Genomic DNA, 23,701 nt, shown 5'->3' on the forward strand with positions numbered 1-23,701 from the left:
TGCGCAAGGGTGGTTGGTGAATCCGTGAGGTTGTTTTAAGTTTTAAAGGTGCTATTTACGTGTAATAAAGTACAATTTGTCTTTCCCCAGTACGGATAGATTGTAAAAGTAGTTTTTGGGTTCAAAATGAGTCAAATGTGTGCTGTCTGCAGATCATTCTAGAACTCCGCAAACAGGGAAGTGTGCTGTTAGCATTACTGGGACGGCAAAATTCCAGTTGGCCTCTGAAAGTTGTGAAAAGCCTTAAAAACTTAATTATGATCCTTGGCATGCATTAAGAAAATAATAAATAATTGAGGACTGCTGTAAACATTTTGAAATTGGCTAGTTTAATGTTTTTAAGATGGTAAAAACAGTGCCTTTTAAGAAAAGTCTGATTTTGGTCATTTTACTGGAGCACAATGCAACGTCTCAGGTTGGAAGGCTTGTCTCCATGGAGATATTACTGCTTTGCCTACAATGTTCCACAGTATGGCATTAAACATATCTAGCTTGCAATTACTTGTATTTTTATCGCTCAAAAATACCATGAGAGACCTGAGATGGGTCACCTCTACACAGATCTGACATGTAACTTGACCTGGTGCGTCACCTGAGATCTCCAGAAAGAAAAGTTGCAGTACCTCTAACCACCAAAGTTACTTAATGCACCTTTAAGCAAAAATAAGGTATGAACTAAAAGTCGTTCCTATTTAGACAGGTCTGGTTTAGGGCTTTATTCCAAACTAAATTCCTACCGCATTGGTGAGGTAGAAAAACAATCCCTTGTATATAATATAGTGTGTATAGTGTATAGTATAGTATATGTGTTTAAATCCGTGACAGTAATAGTGGAGAGTTAGCGCGTAGCGCCACCACTGCTCTCCATCTTTGATTCCAGTTGAAGTGTATTTACTTTGCCGAAGGGGGCAAATATTGAGTGCTCAGTCAAAAATGGCAGGTCAGACTTTTATTGCACTACTCCACAGAGATATTACATTTCTTCATATTGCCTGAGCCTGGTAGATTCAATATGTGTTGCTACACATTTTTTCTGTAAAGCTATTCATAGGTTGCATTGACGGTTCAGACTTTGATGTCATAATTTCACATGCAGTGCAGAAGCCTCATGGAGCCGTTTTTGAATGAAATAAACATGAAATAAATGTTGGATATTATTCATCTTTATTTGTTATAGATTGTGTCCACAAATTTGCCATTTTATTCAAACGGCTTTGAGTCATTTTTAACTGAAAACAAACATGTCTTTGGTGTTAAACAATGACATCTCGTCCACGTAAGCTATTACTAACCATCATTCATTGTGTTTGTTACGTTTGAAATACATGTATGTCAAGTTAATTGCATTTCATTCCACTTATCTTTTCATTCAAGGGCTAAAGCATCCAAGTGAATAAAACGTCCCACCATAGAGGAGGGCATCCCATAGTGCCACGCTGCCACACTGCCCCCACTGGTTGTACATTGAACTGCCCCGACCTGATAACGTAATAACAGGAGGCTGTTTAGTTATTTTTCTCCCCAGGGGCAAAGGGTAATAATGGTTTGATGGGGAAGATATTACAGGCTGTGACCTCATTTGGATTCACAGTGCGTTCTTGCGGAAGAACAGTTGTAGCGCACATACATTTCAGTATTCGGTGCTCGATTGCCTTCTTCCTGGCTAAGACAAACGAGCTGTAAGAGTTCCAGGACATCCATCAAAGTATTCATTATCAGCTCAAGCTTCTCCGTAGGGATGGAAGGGACATCTCATGGTCACCTGGGGCCGTCACTGTGTCTGTAATAGAATATCAAATACTAGAAGCGTTCAAAATAGCCTAAAATACACTGGATGCTTTAAACGTTTTTTGGATAAATCTAATCAAAATTCCAGTATGGTGGCAACGGGAAACAAACGTGAAGTGGAACATACCGGTAATATGATTTCAATGGAGAAAATGGGATAAGCTTCAGACTATTGTAAATGTGAAAAATTGGGTTTTGGCAAATTCAAATTGTCTATTTCATTTTCTGGAATTTTGAATATTCTAATTTTTAGTTTAGAGATTCGGCCCACACATTTTCCATATTAATCTTGTGTCTCTAAAATAAAAATGATATGAGCTATTGTTCGAGATGTTAACCATAAACCAGGACAAAATATCTGCACTTTAACAGTCACACCACAACACTCTACCCTGTCCCTCTCATTTTTAAACTGTAGAAAATATTGCGAATGGAATTTATTAGCAATAACCTGTTCCGACATTAGTTTTAGCACTTTAGACTGTATTAATCCACCCTGTCCAATGACTGTGTACTCTCCTCTAAACTAATCTGAAATGCAAATTACACTAATCACATTTAATTGTTTAAATAATTAATGCAATGATAAAAGCAGACTGCCTCACCGATAATTAGAAAATCTTAGCTAATCATCGGCTTGTGGCGCTGTCCAAACACCCTATTTGTTTTACTGTAGCTCCCCCGATTTATAATTAGATTAGGAAAATGATAAAACACAATGTGCTTTTAATTAAGGGCGAAGAAGGGCTTGCACTCGGAGACGGGAGAGGGCAGAATAGTATAAATTAAGCTTTTGTTGTCGTTTAGTGTTAGCGTTAACAGCTTTAGTGTCTGCGGTCCGTAAGGTAAAAAAAAAAGGTCACGCCGTGTTAATTGATATTGTCGGACACATTAGCAGCCATTATGGAAATCGGTTCGGACATTATTGGTCAGGGATAGGAAACGTGACAGACGAGGTTGGCTGGAATGTGGTTGAAGGTCTACGCTCGAGGTCCTGACCCGAGCAGCCACACGGAACGCAATAGTTTTACGCAACGGGAAACTTATTTTCCATTTCGCGTTGAAGTGGCGCTTGCAAATTGAATAACTATTGAGATGGGAGATGGAACAGGGCTGGCCTCTTGTTGCCCGGGCCACGACCTCTGTGGAATTCATTGTATAAAAATCCAATCAAAACGGATCGAGTTTTCTTCCTTGTTTGTTTGTACAATAGCCATAAAAATGTATTATTATTGTGATAAGAAATTTCTTCTTGAACTGAATTTTTTTTTTTATGTCAATGCGGTGTGATTGAATTTATTAGATGCGGGTACACATTGCTACTTTTATGGAACCTTTATTGTATTTGATATATTGTATTCAAGCCTAGCAATAGCATGAACAGCAAATATAATCAAGCACATTTATTTTGAGGCAACTATAGAACTATAGATCATGGGAATGTTGTTATAAAAGTACACAAAAGTTCTCTGTTCCCCAATAGCAACGCTTTTAGAATGAATAAAAACTAGCCATAGCTATGATTAATTCAAAACAAATATTCTTTATTGAGTGTTAAAAGTCCTCAAAATGGCGCCTGTAAGATGAAAAAGTTGTGTGGTAGAAAACCATGAATACTGTTTTTTTTTTTTTTAAATGTATATTTTATTGGAAAAAGTATCTTTAGTGATTCATTTGAATATCAACAAGCACATTTAACCATAGCATTAGATTGATCTTAGTTTCCTTTGTATGTTTTTATAGTTTTTAACCACATGCATTCTTCTTGATTGTGTGTAATTCGTTGGCTCGCACAGAGTGGACAGCCCGACACATTTCACACATCAACACCCCCCGGAGCCCCGTGGGGAGGAGGGCCAGTGTTTCGCCTCGGCCTCCTTTATGTGAAGGCATCTGCTTGGAACATTCATATAGGGGGATATTTGTAGGATGAAGACATTGCAAATTAGACATTAGAATTGTGACATTCCGGAACAGTCCGGTTAGATTTACTCGCACACATCACATCGATATTGGGACTGAATCTGGAACTAAACCAGTTCTCAATCAGGACTAAACCAGGATTAGAAGAGGCCCAAACAAAGTCTACGTTAGGACTAAAGCTCGATACCAGGACAAATGTGTGCACACCCTTGGACAAACTTCCACTTCCCACAAGGGAAATAACTTAAAGCTCTAGAAAGTAAATTGGATAGTTATTGAAAATAAATAAGTAAAGAAATATTTTGCAAAATATGTGCATGCATTATACAAGGTTTACTTAAAAATAATAACACCCACCTTGGGATTATTGGGTTGTGGTTAGTTAATACATTTTATCAATTATTTTGGTCAACTGGACAAACGATTTAACAGTAAAATATTTTCAGAATATAAATTCTCCAAAAAGCTCAATATACTGTAGTTTACAGAAGGTATTGAGAAACGATGAATAACTCATGTTTTAGTTATTTATTTTTTTCAAACCTGCTTATGACATAGTTTACAACACATATTTCCAGCAATTATACGGCACATACAACGAAACTGCCTGGAAAACACTGAATAACTCTGACGTAAATAAGAATTTATGGAGGTAAATGATAAAAATGATCAAAATAAACGTCCCATTTAGTCCAGTTTCTATACAATTTGTCAATTTTCAAATGGAGTCCATATGTGCTTTTTTTTCAATTGTCCATACGTCAGTTATGATGTCGGTTGTGCAGTTGCAGGAGTTGTTTTCTCCATCTGCTTGTTTCCCCACATGTCCTTCAACACCACGACCTGTCCCTTCACATCAACTCGACTCGAGCGCAAAGAGGTCAGGGCGGGGGGTCTCGAACTAATGACCTATTTCTGAGAAGGAGAGGGAAAGAATGAACAGGGAGAATATCTTTTAATTACCTGCCGCACATTTGGAGGCGGACATATGCGCGCTCATCACGGTCTCCTCCGCAGCAGAAGGCCAGTGCTGCTATTTGTGCACCAACAGCTGGCTCCACTCCGTCCACCGGCTGCTCTCTGTCACTTTGAGCTCGCCGCCTCCTGATAAGCTCATTTTGCCAGCATGATCAAAGATCATTCGATTAGGTGTGTTCATTAGGCCACCAAGTTTGTGTGAGATGTAATGTTACGAAGAAGTCATTAGGGCAACACAGTACAGCACAATACAGCTGCAACATTGATATGACAAAGAACTTGAATTGTGATATTGAATGTCTAGGCAATGATTGAGCAGAACGTCAAACTTGAAGACATTGTTAGGCTGTTTTAGTCTTTTTTTTTTTCAAGGTGCACATGTCACTTTTCTGCTGGAGTGATTTAAATACATATTAAAACGTCTTTTAACCATTATCAAATCCCTCCAGTTATTTGACTTTGTGGTTAAGACATTACTGGAATGGATTTAATGTGTAAAATATATTTAATTTATGCTATTGAAAATAAGCTTGTAACATACTGCCAATTTCGATACCACAATGATGGTAGAACAATATAGAACAATAGGCGGTCATTTTCAACATAATTATATTTTACTACCGTTATGTCAAACTCGTCTTATATACTTCACTTTCTGATTAATTTGAGCTCCAGATCATTCTAAAACTTTTCAGGAAAGATCAAATGTTGTCCTGTTTGTGTTATTGTTTTTTTATGATTAACATCTTGGTGAATGTGAACACTGCTATGGTGTCCTTGGGCAAGACACTTAACTGCTGTGTGACTGGTTCCTTGATGTAAAGTTTTTTGAGTAACTTGAAGGTAGAAACTGATTTATCATTAAAGATGGACAATATTCGGATAATATTATGAATGCTGTTTAAAAAAAAAAAGCTACAAAAAATTACTAACCTTTGATGGTATAAGGTGACATTTAACAATTTTGTGATTCATTTTAGAGACTTTTCACATTTGTCTGATAATTAAACCCCAACTAACACATTTAAAGATTTAAAGTTTTAACACATTTCTATTGATTTGACATAAGGGTCTGGCGATCGTGACGGAAACTCTCTCCCGGCAGCATATAAACAAAACATCCCAGCAAGTGAATAAATGGCACATGAGGCTTAAGAATCAGTTGTTTTTACGCATGCGCCGCTCCAGCGTGACTTATGTGGGTCAGCACTGCCCCGAGGTACTTCCCGGCTCCGTCCCGCTCGCTCAAGAGGTGTGCTGCTGATGTCAGGTCGCATTTAGCCAGCGCCGTCGCCATTTAACCCGGGCCCGTTATTACTCAGAAGACCCCCAAATAAAGAGGCTTCGATCGGGTAAATGGGAGATGGATGGAGAGGGGTCGGCCTTTAACGCTGATCACTAACAATGATGGATAGCAGAGGCTCAGGAGGCTGGTTTTGTCAATAGCGAGGAGCACACGGCAGAGGAGAATGCTTGGGAACGGCGCGGTGTTTCCCCGTGTCTCTGCGGACTCTATAAATTGTAATCAGGAGCGTGGCTGGGCTGTCTGCTGCTGTCGGGAGCAGCTGTTGCACATCTGCATCTCCTCTTTCATGTTCACTTCACAGAGTTTGAGTTGTAAATTCAACTGCAAACTTTAATTGTCTCATCTGATGTAGAGTATTTCCTAAGGGTTGTAGTGAACGTTTATACCAATGTAATAATCATTTATGTATTCTTGTGTTACATTTTTTGTAAAGAAAAAATATATATACGTGACATTTGTCACTAAAAGACTTGACAAATGCTAATTTTGTTTTTGCACAACCTTTTGTAGACTGGTTTTACTACAATAAGAAAGCCTATTCAAAAACATGTAGATAAACTGAACCAATGATCAAGAATTATACTTATAATATAAGTATAATAATATAATATAAGTATAATAGCGAACAAGATCTCTCTGAATTAAAGATAAGATAAGATATTCCTTTATTGTCCCACATGGGGAAATTTCATTGGTGCAACGCAGGTAGATACAGAAGAACAGATCACTTATAGGAAGTCTAAAACATACAAATACAAATATTATTTGTATGTTTAATTCAGAGAGATCTTGTTTGCTATTGTAGCCCATATGATTTTCATAATATTTCAACTGGAGTCAGACTATTGAGGACCCGAAGAGCCACATTAAGTGGAATTAAACTATTATTACTGTCTTTTTTTCTTTCTTTTGTAATGATGTGATAATTTTTTTGCAAATGCTTTAATCAACGCAATTCTTTATATATATATATATATATATATATATATATATATATATATATATATATATATATATATATATATATATATATATATATATATATATTTATATATATATATATATTTATATATATATATATTTAATATTCAACAAACACTTTACACTTGGAGCATTCCATGCATGGGACATTAGGCTTTTTCTTTTATTTACTCCATTTTGTCCACTATCTGATAAAAGGGAACTCTCAAGCTGCTTGAAATGTTGTACAGAAAATACAGCTGTGACCCACTTATTTCTACTCAAATCAATCATTCTGGGAAGAATCAGGGTCAGTTTGTTCTCCAAACCCACAAATAAAAATAAGACTTTTATTTGGACATTTTTGTCCCTAAAACTCATATTTGGTGAATTTACCTTCAGCATTTAAAAAATAATTGTCAAAACCCAACGGATGCTCATTTTAGTGTCAATGAGCTGAACCTCTCCAGAAACCTGCTTTACTCATTTATATAATTATAAAATCTGAATTCCTCTGTGCAGAGCTCGTTTTTACTGTTTGTTTTACTTTAATCATAGGAAACCAGCATCAGACTCGAACTACAGCGTCTCAGCTTCACATAGGCTCCAGCTCCAGTTGTTTGTTCTCCAGAGGTTCAGGAACAGCTTCACTTTTAAATGGGGGGCATTCTCATTTTCAAGCATTTTAGAAAAAATTGACCCCTAAGCACGAGGGGTTAAAAAACTATTTCATACATTAATTAACAAAAGCTTTTATTAAAGCTTTTTTCAGCATTCACTAAATATTAATGAATTGTGTTGAATTAACCTCTCCAATTAGTTTCCATGGCACTCCTGGTTCTCCTGGCTAATGCAGAGTAAATAATAAAGGACACTAGTTGGGAGCTCTCTGATTGGTTTACAAATTGGTTAGCAAGTTGCTCCAACCAATCGGAGCGCTCCCTGTGAGGGTCTTTTTTATGCACTTTACATTAGCCAGAACCAGGAAAAGCTAAACCAAGAAGCTAATCAGTGACGCTAATAAAACAGTTTTGCCAAAAGGATTTATAAATGCATTAAGTAGTAGTTTTACTCAATCAAGAGAGAATTATGCAAATGTTTATCACTATTTCAATTGACAATGTTTAATCTATGTTTTTGATCTATAAAGTGGTTATTCCGGGCCTTGTTTGTGTTGCCTTGTAAACATCCTATTCTTAAACCCTCAGTCCTAATACCTGCTTGTTTTACTACAAAAGAGTGTGGATCTAAAGATAGTTACACGGGTGTTGCATCACACGGCTGCTACAGTATCTAAGAGCAGGAAGGAAGCCATCTTTGTGCTCTAGGAATCGACCCACCCACTTTCTACTGTAGCTATTTTAAATCCGCTTTTTGTTCAGAGGTTCCAGGTTGACCAACACTGCTGACATCACTACAACTTGCAATATTGTCAGTGCAGGAGTCTGAATCAGTTAAATTATGTAAAATGAAAATTTAAGTAGTTTTGTTTAAGACTTGGAACGTCCTGCGCAGTCTGGGAATAGAACTTTGGACCTTCTACTCTAACCATAATGTCCCCGTGCTGCTATTAGATTCCTTCTAAGCATGCACAATTAATCACAATCAAACTGAAATGACAAAAAAATGAAGCGCTCCATTAAATACAAGCCATCTCGTCACGCCAAAAACTTCAACGTTGCACTTTAAACTCTGATTCAGCACGTTGCCATACTTTTTTTCAGCTTACTTACTTCACAGTGTCATAATGTTTCTTTGTACTTTTAGTGTTTTGTGGTTTTCAATGTGGTTTTCAAAGAACAAACAACAAATAAACTAAATAATTGACTAATTAATAGAGTGTTCTTGGCTGACAACAAAATATCCTGTCTAATTATGTCTAAAGCCTATAGTTTTGAACTCAAACTTGTGTTACAGTTCATATTTCAGTCGTCGTCTCAAAGGTTAATGGACCTCCATGTCACAGTGGCCTAAATCTAGATACATTAGGGATGTTACTGAATAAAATGTTACGTGGTTATGATCCTAGTGAGAGGAAATGTCAAGCTTTACAATTATTCGTGATTATTGACAGCAAGACAACAGTAAAAGAATTCCTCTCGTTTGTGTCCAACTTAATGAAACCAAACTTTATGAATAAGTCACATGTCAACCTAACCCTTTTTACATTCAGGTTTACTTTTCTTTTACTGAAATGACTTACTTTGACTTCTAAAACTGTTGATTATTATTATTCTTTTCACTTTTACGGTTATATTATGACCTAAACAATCCCGATTATCAATGAACTTAATAATACTGACATCCCTAATCACAGTCATCATTAAATGTCATTTTACAGTATATTTGACTCATTGAACGTAACATAATTCAGAGGAAACCTGTACCTTTTTGTGAATAGATCCCGCCCAAACCGGCCCATAGTAAACCGGATACCCACGCAGGGGTCCCACCCATATCTGTACGCGCCCCACTTCTGTTTCCCATGGTACTTCAGATTGATGACCCCCATAATCATGTCACGCAGCTTTCATCCATTCTGACACGCTTATTAAAACCGACATTCGCACACACAGCACTTCCTTTTAGACTTCTTATCACCAAAATAATCCTCTTCTATCTCCGCTCATTTTCAAAGACCGATTTTTTATTTTTTTTTCAATCTGTCAACTGTTCAGGGGGAACAATTAGATGGATGCGCACATGGAGATGGTTAATCACTGTCGGCGTATGTGTACGGATGTCGGAAATAAGGGGGGAAAAGAAATGCAGGAGAAGAATGAGAAGGGCTATGCTGCAAAAGAGCCGCTTCCAACAAAGGCCTAAAAATAGTAGGAATAGGCCCATGTGACATATTGAGGGTAAAAGCTTGTGAATAATTTGTCTAATGCAACACATACCCTCTCCACGAATACGCTCACCAGAATACGCTCCCACCTCCAGGAAAGGTCGCGGGTCCATCGTACTGTAAGTCTGTTTACTGTGATTTTTAAAAGCTGACGACTATAAAAATCTGTTTTTCAGGGATACAATATATTACTGAAATTGAGTTGATTCTGCTTTTTTGGCGTAAAGCCGTATCATTCTTGTCATGTAGGCCTAAATGTACTTTGCGAGTGAAATAGTTTACTGAGAACTGTACGAGTCTTAATTGTCCTCATGTCACCTCCGTCTACGCTCCGTGAAAGTAACTATAGTACTTTGAGTAGTATTTTGTAGCACTCTTTGACCTTCTGTTCTTTTTTTTTTTTTAAGTTATTTGTATTGACCTATAACTTAAGTAGATCAGCATTTTACATTTTGCTCATTATAAACTGCAATATTGATCAAAAATGGCTAGAAACAGGTTCATTGACTTTTATAGTACTCTTTTATATACTCTTTATAGGAACGTTTCAAGCAGCAGATTGTCATTTATGTGTTTGTGTCCAGCTCCTACAGTTTGCTCCCCCAGTTTAGACCAGTTTAGAAGTTGATTTGCAGTTCTTGTAAATTTATTTAGGTCAACAAAACATAATTTGATTAATTTACTATTATTCAGGTCACAATACAATCGTAAGAACAAAGAAGTAATACAAATTTAAAGTATACTCCAAATAAGTAAACCTAAATATAGACACTAAACTGTATTCATATTTTCACTGTTTGGCGTCAATAATCTGGAAAAATCATCAATTTCAATATTTCAGTACTCTTTCCACCACTGCCTTATTTTTTGTTGTTGTTTGTTTAGTTTTTCATTTTAAATTGAGACAGTTGTTCATGTAACATACCTTATCTGTTCTTGCTCGACTGTTAAAGGAAAATTGAGTCTCATGTTTAACTGGTCTTATCTCGGCCCCCGGGCTGGAAGTTCAAATGAAAGAGGACACCTGTTGTGTACAGTATGTGTGGTTTACATTGTATTGTAGTCGTACTGTTTAAACAAGCTGTGACTCAGCAGGATTTTTTAGCCATATAGTACATTTGCTTCTGTAGAAATTGGTTTTAAAGTCTGCAGTCTAAACATTTCACACAACCATAACCTTAGCTCGTAACTCGCAGTAAAAGGCTAAATCCAGTTTGAGGAATCATTTTGGACTCAAGGCTCCGTACTGGGACCACTGAAATGTAGTGAGCATTTTTATTTGCTCTGCTTCTGTTTGGTAGGTGTATGCATATAGAGTTTGAAGAAATAAAACTCATTCAATTATTCTTTTTTGGTAAAACACACGTCACATCTCTGCCTGTCTGTGCTCACATTAGTTTTAGCAAAATGCAATCGGTAGCAAAAGTAACTTGGTAAATTTAGTTTACCCACAAGTCCCAGGACACTTTTATGAGCTTCTAACCATGGCAATATCTTAAGGTGTAATTTGATGTATTCATGTTATTGTTATCTCTTATTTGTCCTGCATTTGAGGTTTGAGCGCTCTGATTTGTCTGTTTTCACCTACTCAATATCTCCAGAACGCACTCACGATTCTTTGAAAAAGTCTGACCACACAAATGTCCCATAGCTATTTATCAAAAATGGAACACTGTAAATGAAAATCTGCTGCTTATTTGACAGTGAAATGTAGATGGATAGACCTGTTTCTATTATTAAACTGTTTTATTATATTTTACAATGAACAATGTGCAATAAGTGATCTGCATGTGATTTTACCACTAAATATCAACAGTCTAATCTATGTTTTCTTGCTAATAAAGAACACAATCTAAGGTTTGTATATCAGCTAATGAAAGAAGGATCACATTTAGTCTTGCTTTGTATACTATAACCACTATAACCCTGTGCAGTAGTGCTCTTCTCTCTTCTCAATCAGAGCGAGTGTTTCTAGAGCTGAATAGAGCATGCCAAAGCTAAATATTAATCAAATATGGAAGAAAAAAGAGGCAAAAATCACCACAGAATCTGACATATGTGAAAACTGCTGGTGTCCTTTCAGTCCAACACAAACAGTTTAAAAATCTTTTCTGGGCTGTAGAGGATTTCTTTCGCTGCAACTCGCAACAGGTTAAATCTCTTATAACATTGGCTCATTGACTCTAAACTCTGAGGTAGCAGTAGAAGTCGGCCTCCATGTCAGAGTAATAGACATACCGTATCTCCATCTACATACTCCGCTAACACTTATTTCCATTGACGCTCTGTCCTTTTATGGCATCCTCAGTGGAGTGGATAATAATGACCCTTTAAAGGAAAGATAATGCCTGTTTTCATTTGCGCGCGGTGCACTCCACTTACTTTAGAAGAGCGTTTTAATAGCTGTGGAAATGAGCAGAGGCCTCAGCCCGGCTTTTGGTGACCCTTTTACAGACCTGTCCTGTTGCTTTGTTGCCCCACACCAGGCCTGGTCACCTTTGCTTCACAACTTGCCTCTGCCTCGGTGTGTTGTTATGTTACACATTCGGCAAACAGACCTTTCGCAAACGGGCCATCGGTTGTGCCATGAGCAGAAGATTAGCCGCTTGCACAGAAAAAAGTTCAGGGCCTGTTTAAAAATAGGACCTGGTTTCAAACTTTGCAGGTGGAAAATAACTTGGGTTATGATTTAAAAAAAAATACAAATAAAAAAACACACTTTTAATAGCCTTAATAAAGCATGAATAAAGGCTTAATTCATAGTTTGCTAAGAATGATTGAAGCTTAGTAACTACTTAATTAACCCGAACTCCTAACCATAAGCCCAAGTAATTACTAAGCCTGAATAATTTTATATAATATCTAGAAACTTGAAATATATATAATGAATCAGGTCTATGTTCATTATTAAGGCTTATTGAGGTGTAGTTATATTAGCAGTAGAAGTAGTAGTACCACTACTACCCCCCACAGCCTCGAGAAATTATAAAGTATGATAAATTAAAACAATATAAAACAATACAAATTTTTATATATATATATATATATATATATATATATATATATATATATATATATATATATAAATATATAAATAAATAAATAAATAAATAAATTATAATATAATGTAATATAATTTAATATTAGCCTGAAATAACAGCCTCATTGCGCTACAAATATATGAGCCTCTCTTGAGTGCTCGGGCTCCTCTCCTGTGCAGACAGGTCAGTCCTCTGTCTGCAGTGGGACAGGATTGGTGCTTCACTGCAGTGAATCTGGTGTTTCAAGGAGAAGACGCGTTACTTCTCGTCCCTGAGTATCACTTTTGCAGTGGAGGTCCACGATGTCACGCACAGACTGCTCTCTATGAGCTCACTCGGACCGCTGCGGACATGTTTCACATTTAACAGGAAAAGAGCACGGGATCAAAGCAGAAGGGAAACGAATGCTCACATATTCTTACTATATTACTTTTATTTTATATCGCCAAATTAGTTGTCAGAAGCGGAGCAAGTTTAAGCTCAGACTCGACAAGTGGAGGGAAAATACCAGCGCAAAGGGAACAGGACAGAAGCGGGCGTGGAGGGAGCGAATATGGCTCAAGAGGCCAAATCCGGCCGTGACTTCTTCTAAACCTGTGGCAAATGTAATACGTGCATATACTGTACAAAAATAGTCATTATAATATGCACAAGTGATAAAATTATTACTGCTACAAATACTATTCAAATGCTTTTAACAGCACAATTGTTTTCATTTTGACCTGTACTCTTGGAAAATACCTACTCATAATGTTTCTATTGTGCTATTGCATTTCATTTAAATTCCTAAATCACACTTTTCCTCTTACCCCTAGCTGCTTTGCAAAATGATGCCAATTCTTTCCGGATCTGCTGCCTTGCCTCAAATTGAAACTCCGTAAAACAATTATTCTAATCCGTCATTCAAGTAAAAACAATATTCCAAAACGATAGGGTACAAATTGAAAAGATTAGTGGGGACATTTTCATGTGTGGCTTTTATGCGGAGGTGGAAGCAGACAGAAAGCAGGTGGATGTTTAGGCAGAACGATAAGAAGTGCCCTGGTTGACAGAACACCTGATAAGCAGCTGGACTGACAGGTTTGGCCGGCCAGTGGTGAGGCAAAAAGGAGAAGGGCATTGGGCAAGCAAGGCTAAGCTGTCAAGCAGATGTGTTAAATGCAATAAAGAGCATCATTTAAGAGGCAAACCTGCTATTAAAATGGAGAAACCAAGACAGACTGTGACTATTCTGTGTGAAATGAAGCGTGGACAGTTTTAAAATATGCCGGCCAACTTTACTGGGCGTTCTAAACTGTTTTAATATTATGCAAAATCAACTTTCATAATCTTTATAACAGTGTTTCCTCATAATGATCTTGCTCAAAGTTGTATTTTGATTCCTGCAATGGTTGAATAATTGTGCATTTTCCTTCAACTAAAGCTCTGAAAATGTATGTTGTTGTTTTTTTTTTTTTTAAAGTAACTCGGTCAGTAAAGAAACAAAAAACTAAATAAAAACATGTGACAATCTGCTGCTTGTTACAGTGAAATGTCACTATGGCTTATCTTCTGCACTTTTGAACAGGAAGTCTCTTTACTAAGCTGTTTTAGATCAATATCAAATTACCTGGAAATTATTTTTATTTTATCATACAGTTGGAGTTAACTTTTTATCTTGAAATGTTACAAGTAGCTAAGAACAGGAAACATACTGTAGTTGTCCCAATGTCAAAAGATTACAGTAAAAATAACACGTTTTTTTCTTTTTATTACATGATGTTTTTACACGTTTTCTTCAGGTAAAACAATCAAATGTCCAAACTCTTGGTTGTTGTTTATTCTGTGTGTCTACAAAGTCAGTGGGGGAAGAAGTACCTAGGTGTCTGTTTGCGTCGGCATATTCATTTACTCTAACAGTATTTGACCTAACAACAGTCACCGCATCTGTCTTCCTCTGTCTTGTTACAGGCAAGCCGCAGACTGTGGAGAGCTCGGAGCGCGTCCAACTGTCTGGCACATACAACGTGCGCAAAGGGAAGCTCCAGCTGCCCGTGAACCGCTGGACCAGGCGACAGGTCATCTTATGTGGCACCTGTCTCATCGTCTCCTCGGTGAAGGAGAGTCAGACAGGCAAGATGCACGTCCTGCCACTCATCGGAGGGAAGGTACGTCTGAGTCACCCAGTGCCAAGGACACAAGCTGAATCCTATACAGCTATTTTTATGGTCGGCTGTTTTATGATATGAGCTGTAAATCTCTAATGCTAAAGTCCCTCTTATTACCGCCCACAAATGCTCTAAATTGTAAAGTGTGTCCTTTTCACCTTGATGAACCGTTTGTCCTTTGTTGTGCTGTGTGAATTTTCTCCCAAGGTGAAGCTGAAATAGTTGCTACTAGCCTGGATTTCAGCTTTCAATGTCATTTCAAGGCACAGCTAACTGCTCACGCCATAGTACAAACACACCAAACTCACTGGAAACACTACTACACTATTTCGAAGACCGTAATTGGGTTATTGATTGATAATATTGATAAACAGCTTATTAATGCTCTTACAAACATTTTGTACATGGTTTGTTAAAACACACACAATGGTTTAATTACATTTATTTGTATTATAAGTCTAAGCCATCTTCAAATGGTGGTAAATGTCTTATAAATAAGTAGTGATTATTAATGTCTTACAAATAGTTTACAATATTTTGCACCATTAAAATATTTTTTTTGTTTCACAATTTCAACAATCAACAGTCATTTTTTGTAAACGTACGTCGTGTTTATGAAATCCAAACATAGAAAAATCCTGCATTTACTACTTCTAATCTCCAATCCAAGATCCATGTCCGCCAGGCTCTCTGCCGCTCTGCCATGCTGAGTGCTGAGAAACGACCTTTACTTGTTTATTGCTTTATGGATCCATCTATCTGCCAAGGCCACTAAATTATCTCTAAGGGCTCTTTAAAATCCCTCACCATTATTTGCCTCTCACAATTGACACTCCATTTCCCACCACACCCTGATATCCAACGCTTGATTCTATCCACGTGGCCTCCAGTGAACTCTGCATCCGTTTAGCGCCGCTGCATAATGTGCTTTTGCATGCATTTTATTTGAACACTTTGACCAATCAACCATTCATTTGAAACGTATTGCCTAATGTGTGCTATTCTCCATGATGAATATGCCGTTTGATGTGTTGCTGTGCGTGGCATGTGATTTATTTGCATGATTCTGGTTTAATGCACATATTTGAAGCCCCCTTGCACTGAAACATCTTTATATCCAATCACATTGATAGCATAGTTTGTTTAAGATGTTTGTTTCATAAATCAAAAAGCAGAGTAGGCGATGTTTGTCTTGCTAACTCAGCATCTGTATCGCTACGTGATGACAACACATCTGAGGGTTCTAAAGTAAATCAATACATAACCTCTCCATTCCCGACACGTAACACTTCATCACAAGATGTATAAATGAAAAATGGTAATTGGAGAATGTCGGACGGATTAAGATCAGTGCAATTAATCAAATTCGAATAAAGAAATGATTTATTAGTAAAACTATTAATTCTGTTTGAAATGATGTGGGCGACTTTTAAAATGAGTCGCAAAACATTAACAATAAACAACATAACATTATAAGAATAATTGTATCGGATGCGCATAAATGTAATTATAATTTTCTTCAGCCTTGCGTGCGTTGTTGCAAAAGGAATGTTTTGATTAGTTTCAGTAAGTCACGCACATGTCCTACTCTCATGCGTGCTTTAAGTTGTTTCATGCTTTCGGTCGACTGAATAATATGTTTACCCTGTAGCGACTATTGAGACATCCATGTGTCAACTGTTTTTTGTTTCTCTGCTGAAGTTTTCCTCGGAGTGATGCGAAGATGCACATTTCATGCTCCGGCGTCTGTACTTATGCCTTTGTGTGTGTTTGTGTTTGTGTGTGTGTTTGTGTGTGTGTGCCTGCAGGTGGAGGAAGTGAAGAAGCACAGCCACTGTTTGGCCTTCAGCTCGGCCGGGCCTCAGAGTCAGACCTACTACGTTAGCTTCGACAGCTTCACGGAGCACCTGCGCTGGCACCGTCATGCAGCCAAGGTACTGTGTGCGAGCCGGAATAAGAGTAGGCATACGCTCCCCCGGCGCCATCACGGGTCAGCTGCGTTGTACATCAAAACATGCATGACTGCGAGAAATGTGCCACTGAATGGAATGTTACTCTTTGTCTAGTTTGTGAAACATCACTGCATTCTAAAGAGCTAATAGTTTTAAATTGAGCTGAATTCTATGGTAGAGTTTGGTGTTAAATTGACAAACCCCACACATATTTAAATATTAGGTCACTCCAAATCTAAGGTGAACAATTTTTCTGCTCGTTTCCATGGACAGTTTATTGCATTGCTTGAAATCTTCCACAGTATGGCATTAAACTTGTCTACAAGCAGGTGACGCCTTAAGGCCAAGTTACTGTTTAGTTACTGTCAAATCATAGTAAAAACACGTGTTTTTCAAGCTTTTTTTGCATTAACAACACCTGTAATTGAATAAATGCAAGCTAAGTGGAAGACTGTGGAACCTTCCGGGCAGAGAAACATCTCCATGTCGACAAGAAGGTGGTGAACCCACAGAAATTTATAGCCACAAACTTCTCTATCTCTGCACGTTGCTCAGACTGGATCACTTTGCCCTGCCCATGCAAACCAAAGTTATGTCAAATCGAATGCTTCTTCACATATTCAAGTAAATAAACTGTTGATTTCATAATATTTATGTAATGTATCTGGTCTCTTCACCAATGACATGTAAAAGAGGATGTTTAGTGTTCACTATATTCTTACCAGAAGCACAACATCAGCAATCTCAATTCAAAGTCAGTTAGCGTTTAGGTCAGATGCCAGTGTTACACGCTAATTAATCTAATTAATATCTAAACCAAACGCCAAAAGATTAACTCACGCAACAATGACTTTTAACAAGGTTTTGACCTCACTTAAATGTGGACAGTGGGTTGGTCCCTGCCAAACCCCTCATGATTATTCATAACACGCTAACGAGCTAACGCTAACAGCTATATGAAAATACAAGGAACTGGCTCCGGAGTCGTTCAGATCTTTGCCGAGTTGCATCAGCATCAAACACCACGCTACTAGTTTTCTATGGGTGAACCCTCCACCTGAAAATGTACACAGAACCCCTTTAATGCCTCCTCTGTTGCTAAGATTTATACACAAGATGTTTACACAAAGGAAGAACTCATGAAACTGCGGAGAATCGTCGTCTTAGCCGGAGATCGTCACGTTATCCCGGCGGACATCCTAAGGAAAACGCAAAGTTTGACATGGTCTATAAGAGATCTTCTACTGAGAGTGTTTTTCAAACTTCCTATAAGTGATCTGTTCTTCTGTATCTACCTCTGTATCTACCTGCGTTGCATCAATGAAATTTCCCCATGTGGGACAATAAAGGAATATCTTATCTTATCTTATCTTATTTATATTTGTTCACTATTAAAGGTGGTGTCATCATTTAGACACATAAACACAATTGTTGTTAGTTCCAAGGATTTGAGTGTCACTTCTTCTTAAAAACAGTCAATTGCCCCTTGAGTTATAAATAGGCCTCTGCCCTCTGTCTGAGAGATTGATATCAAATTCTGGAGTGCCACTCATTTGCTGACGAGACAGAAAACCGTGTTGTGGTTCACGTTGCAGTTCATATTCCTATCAGCAAAGTCTTACTCTCTCGTTTTTGTTAAAGTAGGCCATAGCCAGAAAACCTCCTTCTCTAAATATTAACAGGGGCACGTATGTCACTCGCACTCAGAGGGCCACTCAGAATAGCAGACTGTGTGGAAGCAGCACGTGCCCGGTGCAGCCTCCAGCCTCACGCTGACACGGCCACTTACTGTCTCTCTCTCTACATGAGATGAACAGATCAGACATCCCACTATATCGGCCACCTCTGTATGTTTGACTAACAAGTCACACATGCCAAGTCAGTGTTTCTTCATATTTTAGTCTTTATTTATCATGTTTTAATCCCATCCAAGACTGCTTTTGTCTGGATGTTGTCTTTGTCTTGTAGTTAAATATTTTCTGAGGTGGCACATATGATTGAAAAACACAACTAAGCACTTTAAAGAGAAACAGGAAGATTTGTTAAACTTGTATCTATTCATGGACTGTAGGCATCAATTAATAACTTGGCCGGCAAAGCTTGTCCTTGATATCAATTGATGGTCAATTGGATGTTGCTTTCCCATCTGTCCACATGTCACCGTGTAATGTATCGCTGAGATGCACCAATTACGTGCTACTTTCCTCTCACTCTGTAATCCTAAAGAGATTGGCCATTACCTGACATTTGACCCTTTAGTAGAAGGCTACACGCAAAAGCAGCTGAGCCCCCCGCGCTGCAGATAATCCCGCTTAAAGCCACGCTCCCTTTGTCTTTGCTTTCACCTCTGCACTCGTCTCATTTCCCCTTATCCTCCTGTGCTTCTTCATTTAGATGGTGTCCCAGAGGATCAACTCTGTGGATCTGTCCTGCTGCAGCCTGGAGCAGCTCCCGCCCAATCTGTTCTACAGCCACGACCTGACGCACCTCAACCTCAAACACAACTTTCTGCCTTCAGACCGACGGCTGCAGCAGCTGCAGAGGTACGCTGCACAACAAACTGAATCTGCACGTGCGCCACATCGCTCCTGATGCAGTTGTGTACAGACACCAACCTGTGTTTTCTGGTGGATGCCAAACCTTTAGCACTGTCACTGAGTTTGTGGTATAGGCCATATACTGCAGGATGTCTGTAAGGCTGCATAATATTACGCCAAATCCTACTGATATTGCAATATTGACTGAAGCAATAATCAATATCGCACCAAACTAAATGTCTCGATATGTCATCAATATTTTATACATTATTTTCCTTATTAGGTCTTAATTAGCCTTGATTTTGTCTCAGTTTTGAAGGCATAAACATATTTGTTTTATTATAACTGAAATTATTGAGCTAAAAAACACATTCTAGTATCACTATAATATTGATACTGCAGTACTTAACCATATTGCACAAACTTTCTAATATGGTGCAGCCCTATGGTCGTTTGAACCAAATGGCACAGTACATGGATATAATGGTGAAATATGGGGTACACCGGCCTATGCTGTGTAAAAGATGCATTTTTAACCAGTGTTAACTCAGCATTTTGTTGTTACACCTCTGTAATATTTGCCTGGGATCCAAAATACTCACAATACACCGCGCCCTCCGTTACGCCACGACCTGAACTTAAGCAGAGCCGTGCAATCACACGTGTTTATTTCAGTGATGGATGTGAAACCGAAGGGCTCATTGGTCATCTATTATTTACAACAAAATCTTCTCAAAATCTTTGCTCATTGATAACGCAGAAACCCTGGGATTTTTATTCTCCTTACGCTGTCATATTTGTTTTGATACGAGGACAATGCATGCTCCTGATTGGTTAATCCACTTGTCAATCATGCCTATCCGACCAGACTGGTATTGATCTATATTCTGGACTTTCCAACTGCAACATTGCCCAGTGCAGTACATCTGAAAACCTTTCTCTCAAGATTCTGTATTTAATGGAAACTTAAGCCATGTCTTGATGACTTGTGTCGTTATTTCCGACATATATTTTAGAACTACTGTATATCCACGACCATTACTCTCCAAGATAAATAAATACTGATCTGAACACACAGACAGAGCGATAAGAAAAGGTCGGCGGACTTTACCTTCCCTTTGCCACAATATAAAAGCTTGGTCTAATGCAGATAGCCTAGACCAGACACAGCCTGGCCTGACTGGAAGCAGCGGGTCACGACTGGCTGCTTTTGGACCTCATTAGCATTCGTCTGCTCGGCCCCAAAACTGAGCAGTCTAGGAAGTGTTCCATTGACACACAGGCCCGAGGAGAGACCACAGCCAGGTCTTCGCTACGAGGAGAACCGGGCTCGGTCAAACTCGCCCATAGCCCAGCATGTCCGCCGGGAAGCTTTTAACGTGCCCTGGACCGTCTTACTCACCCTCCCAATGTGGGCGCCATCTGCTACATGCTTATCACGGTTACAGATTATAGCCCACTGCCAAGATTCAGGCCTGTGTGAGTGTATGTGTGTGTCTACTGTACTGCTTATATTAGTATTCTGGTGCACACGCGTGCCTGTCAAAGCCTTTCATCCTGTAGATCATTGCCAGAAAGCTTCATTGTTAATTGGTTGAATTATAAGGATTTGATGCATGTGAAGTGAGTATTTTGAGTTTTGATGACGTTTCTGCTATGCGAGGAGCGGCTGGAGGCTACAAATATGAGGTCAGCACATGACAGCTCTATATAGGAGCGATGCACTATTTATTTCCCCTTTTTAAAATGGCTATGCTAGCAGAAAAATCCTGTGGCTATCCTGCATCGCTAATCATCAGATTTGATGATGTCCTACCGCACTAGGGACAGTGTTTTTGTCATATATAATCCTTGCAATAATGATGAATTAGTGAAATAACTCCTAATAAGTGGCTCCCCCGCTGGGAAGGCACAGTAACATCCATTTAGCTTTCCAAATAACGATAACTCAGCTTTTTTGACCATTAGCATGAGCATTGTTGTTAAAAATAGACTTGTTTTGGCTGAGGTGAATCCACAGTACCACTGGAGTCGGGAACAATTGGTGTCTCTACGGTACGTGAATGAGGATGGCAGAGCGGTGCAGGCCAATGGGGGAAGAAGTACTCCATTTCGTTGCTTAAAAAGTACAGATACATGGGCAACAATACTCCCATAAAAATAAAAGTAAAAGTATCTCATTAATATTGTTGCTTTTAACATATTTGTTAAATATATATAAAATGTATATTGAAATCAAGACAGAAAGTCCAAACCATGTATGTTAGAAATATACAGCAAATGATACAAATCTTTATATGGTTTATGATCATTACTGAATCCAGGACGGAAATAACGTTAGAATATCAATAAATGCATGTAAAATGACTGAAATATGCCTTTTAAAATGTAATTTTAGTGTTAAGAGAAAGTATTTTACACAAATTCTGAGAAGCGTCAAATGTTGGGACCTTATAAAGAATTGTGCAGATGGTCATCAAATTCTGAATTTCCTGGTCAATTAAACATAAAACCCTCGGCCATTTCAGCAAGTCTCAAACTAAAACGCAAAAGAAAAAACATTTCTACTCTTCAGAAGAAATACAGATAGACCTACTCTCCAATGTAGTGAAGTGAAAGTAAAAAGTACACACTGTAGACATAAAAAAAAAAAAAGCATGGTACTTTTCCTTTTGTACTTTGTTACTTTCCACCAGGCCTTGTGTTCTCTATCAACACAGCTTTACTCTCTATTTTCACAAGTGGAAAGGAATGTGTGAACCTGCCACATGCCTCCCCCTGTTTTTGGTTCTCTTTTCTCTTTGGCCAAATACTAACAGTGGGTGATTTACTAGCCAGATATGCATCATCAGTTGTCTGGGTTACGAGCTTGAAAGACGGAGGTCACCAGGAATGGACTATAGACCACATCAAACCTATTCTGTTTGTTTAAACTGAGGCTATAAATGCTAATAATGGTGATGGGTACTACAAAAAATAACAAGTATATAAATAAATCTGTCATTTATTGATTATTTTTGTCCATTCACTTAAGGTTGGTAGGCTTACCCATATTTTACCCATATTTTGCCCATATTTTGCATTTATTTCAGCGCACTAATCGGACCGTTAGCAGTTTTTATCCCATATTAGTAGCTGGATATTGCTAATCCAGAACTTTCCCTCCCATTCTTATATGAAGTAATGAGGAATTTGTTCTTGTTAGAGTTTATGAATATTAATTTATGGTCCTAGATGAAATGGCGGCAGACACAAAATATGTACTAGTTAAACTGCCTGTGTAAAATATATTTCATAGTTTTTGCAAATTGAAAATAAAGAAATTTATTATTTTTGCCTACTGAGGTACCAAGCCTAAACTCTCAGATTGTTACAAGGCCAGTTTACAATTATGGTATTCATGAGGAATATCTAAAAGGGGGAAAAATGCACATATTAAACTTGAACTAGCCCAGAGTTGTCACAATACTAGATGTGGATACTAAGGGAAAGGCCCGATACCCATCCTTATCATTTTTAATTCCACTATTATAATAAAACACACAATAACAGTCGTTTTTTTAATATTACCATGCACTGATTGAGTATTGATTCTTTTGACAACCCTAAATTAGCATATTGATCCAACCGCAGAACGACATTGTAGTGACTTACAAGTATGAATTCATCTGCCCCATCTCAATTAAACCAGACATAAGCCCTTTATTCCATTTGGATTCTTATTCTATTTTGCTTCTCACATCTAGCTTAACTTCCCAGTATCGTGAAAACAATTAGCTCCCAAATGAACCCGTGTTATATTCATTACTCCCTCATTACCTGAATGACCCTAGGCGATTGAGTACAAGCTAATGGCATGACAGGACAGACACCCGTGACACAGGTCAGAAGAGCTCCTCTGCATTACTCAGCAACTTGTGTCAGCTGATTTAACGGTACAAGTGACATTTTTCCCACACACGCCTCCCACTCCATTTCTCCATCCGTCGGAATTCGTTAGCCCTCCCAATCAATAGCCCTGATGTGTCGCCCTGTCTCCTCCTCCATCAAGCTGATATACTGTGCTAGCCGTTAGCCACGGGCCGCGCAAATTGAACAGGACAGATGTGGCGGCTAATGTAGCGTAGCATGCTAGCTGCTCTCTTAGCGGACGTGATGTGTGATTGCAGGTTGCATGTCGGTGTCCGAGTGTATAAATAAAGACTGTTCTTTCCCCTTGGC

At 38.3% G+C, this 23,701-nt stretch overlaps 1 protein-coding gene across 1 annotated transcript in view; it reads left to right on the top strand.

Annotated features, from left to right (window-relative positions):
- The window catches only part of phlpp1 (PH domain and leucine rich repeat protein phosphatase 1), a 65,952-nt gene that overhangs the window by 22,746 nt on the left and 19,505 nt on the right, over positions 1 to 23,701 (top strand). The window contains exons 2-4 of the mRNA XM_072441581.1: positions 14,795 to 14,991; positions 16,800 to 16,925; positions 19,338 to 19,486. Of these exons, the coding sequence (XP_072297682.1) occupies positions 14,795 to 14,991; positions 16,800 to 16,925; positions 19,338 to 19,486 (472 nt within the window). The remainder of the gene's footprint in view (positions 1 to 14,794; positions 14,992 to 16,799; positions 16,926 to 19,337; positions 19,487 to 23,701) is intronic.

The sequence above is a fragment of the Eucyclogobius newberryi genome, unplaced genomic scaffold, assembly GCF_026437365.1.
Source record: "Eucyclogobius newberryi isolate DKJ021-1_F unplaced genomic scaffold, fEucNew1.0.hap1 SCAF_12, whole genome shotgun sequence".
Lineage (NCBI taxonomy): Eukaryota > Metazoa > Chordata > Actinopteri > Gobiiformes > Gobiidae > Eucyclogobius > Eucyclogobius newberryi.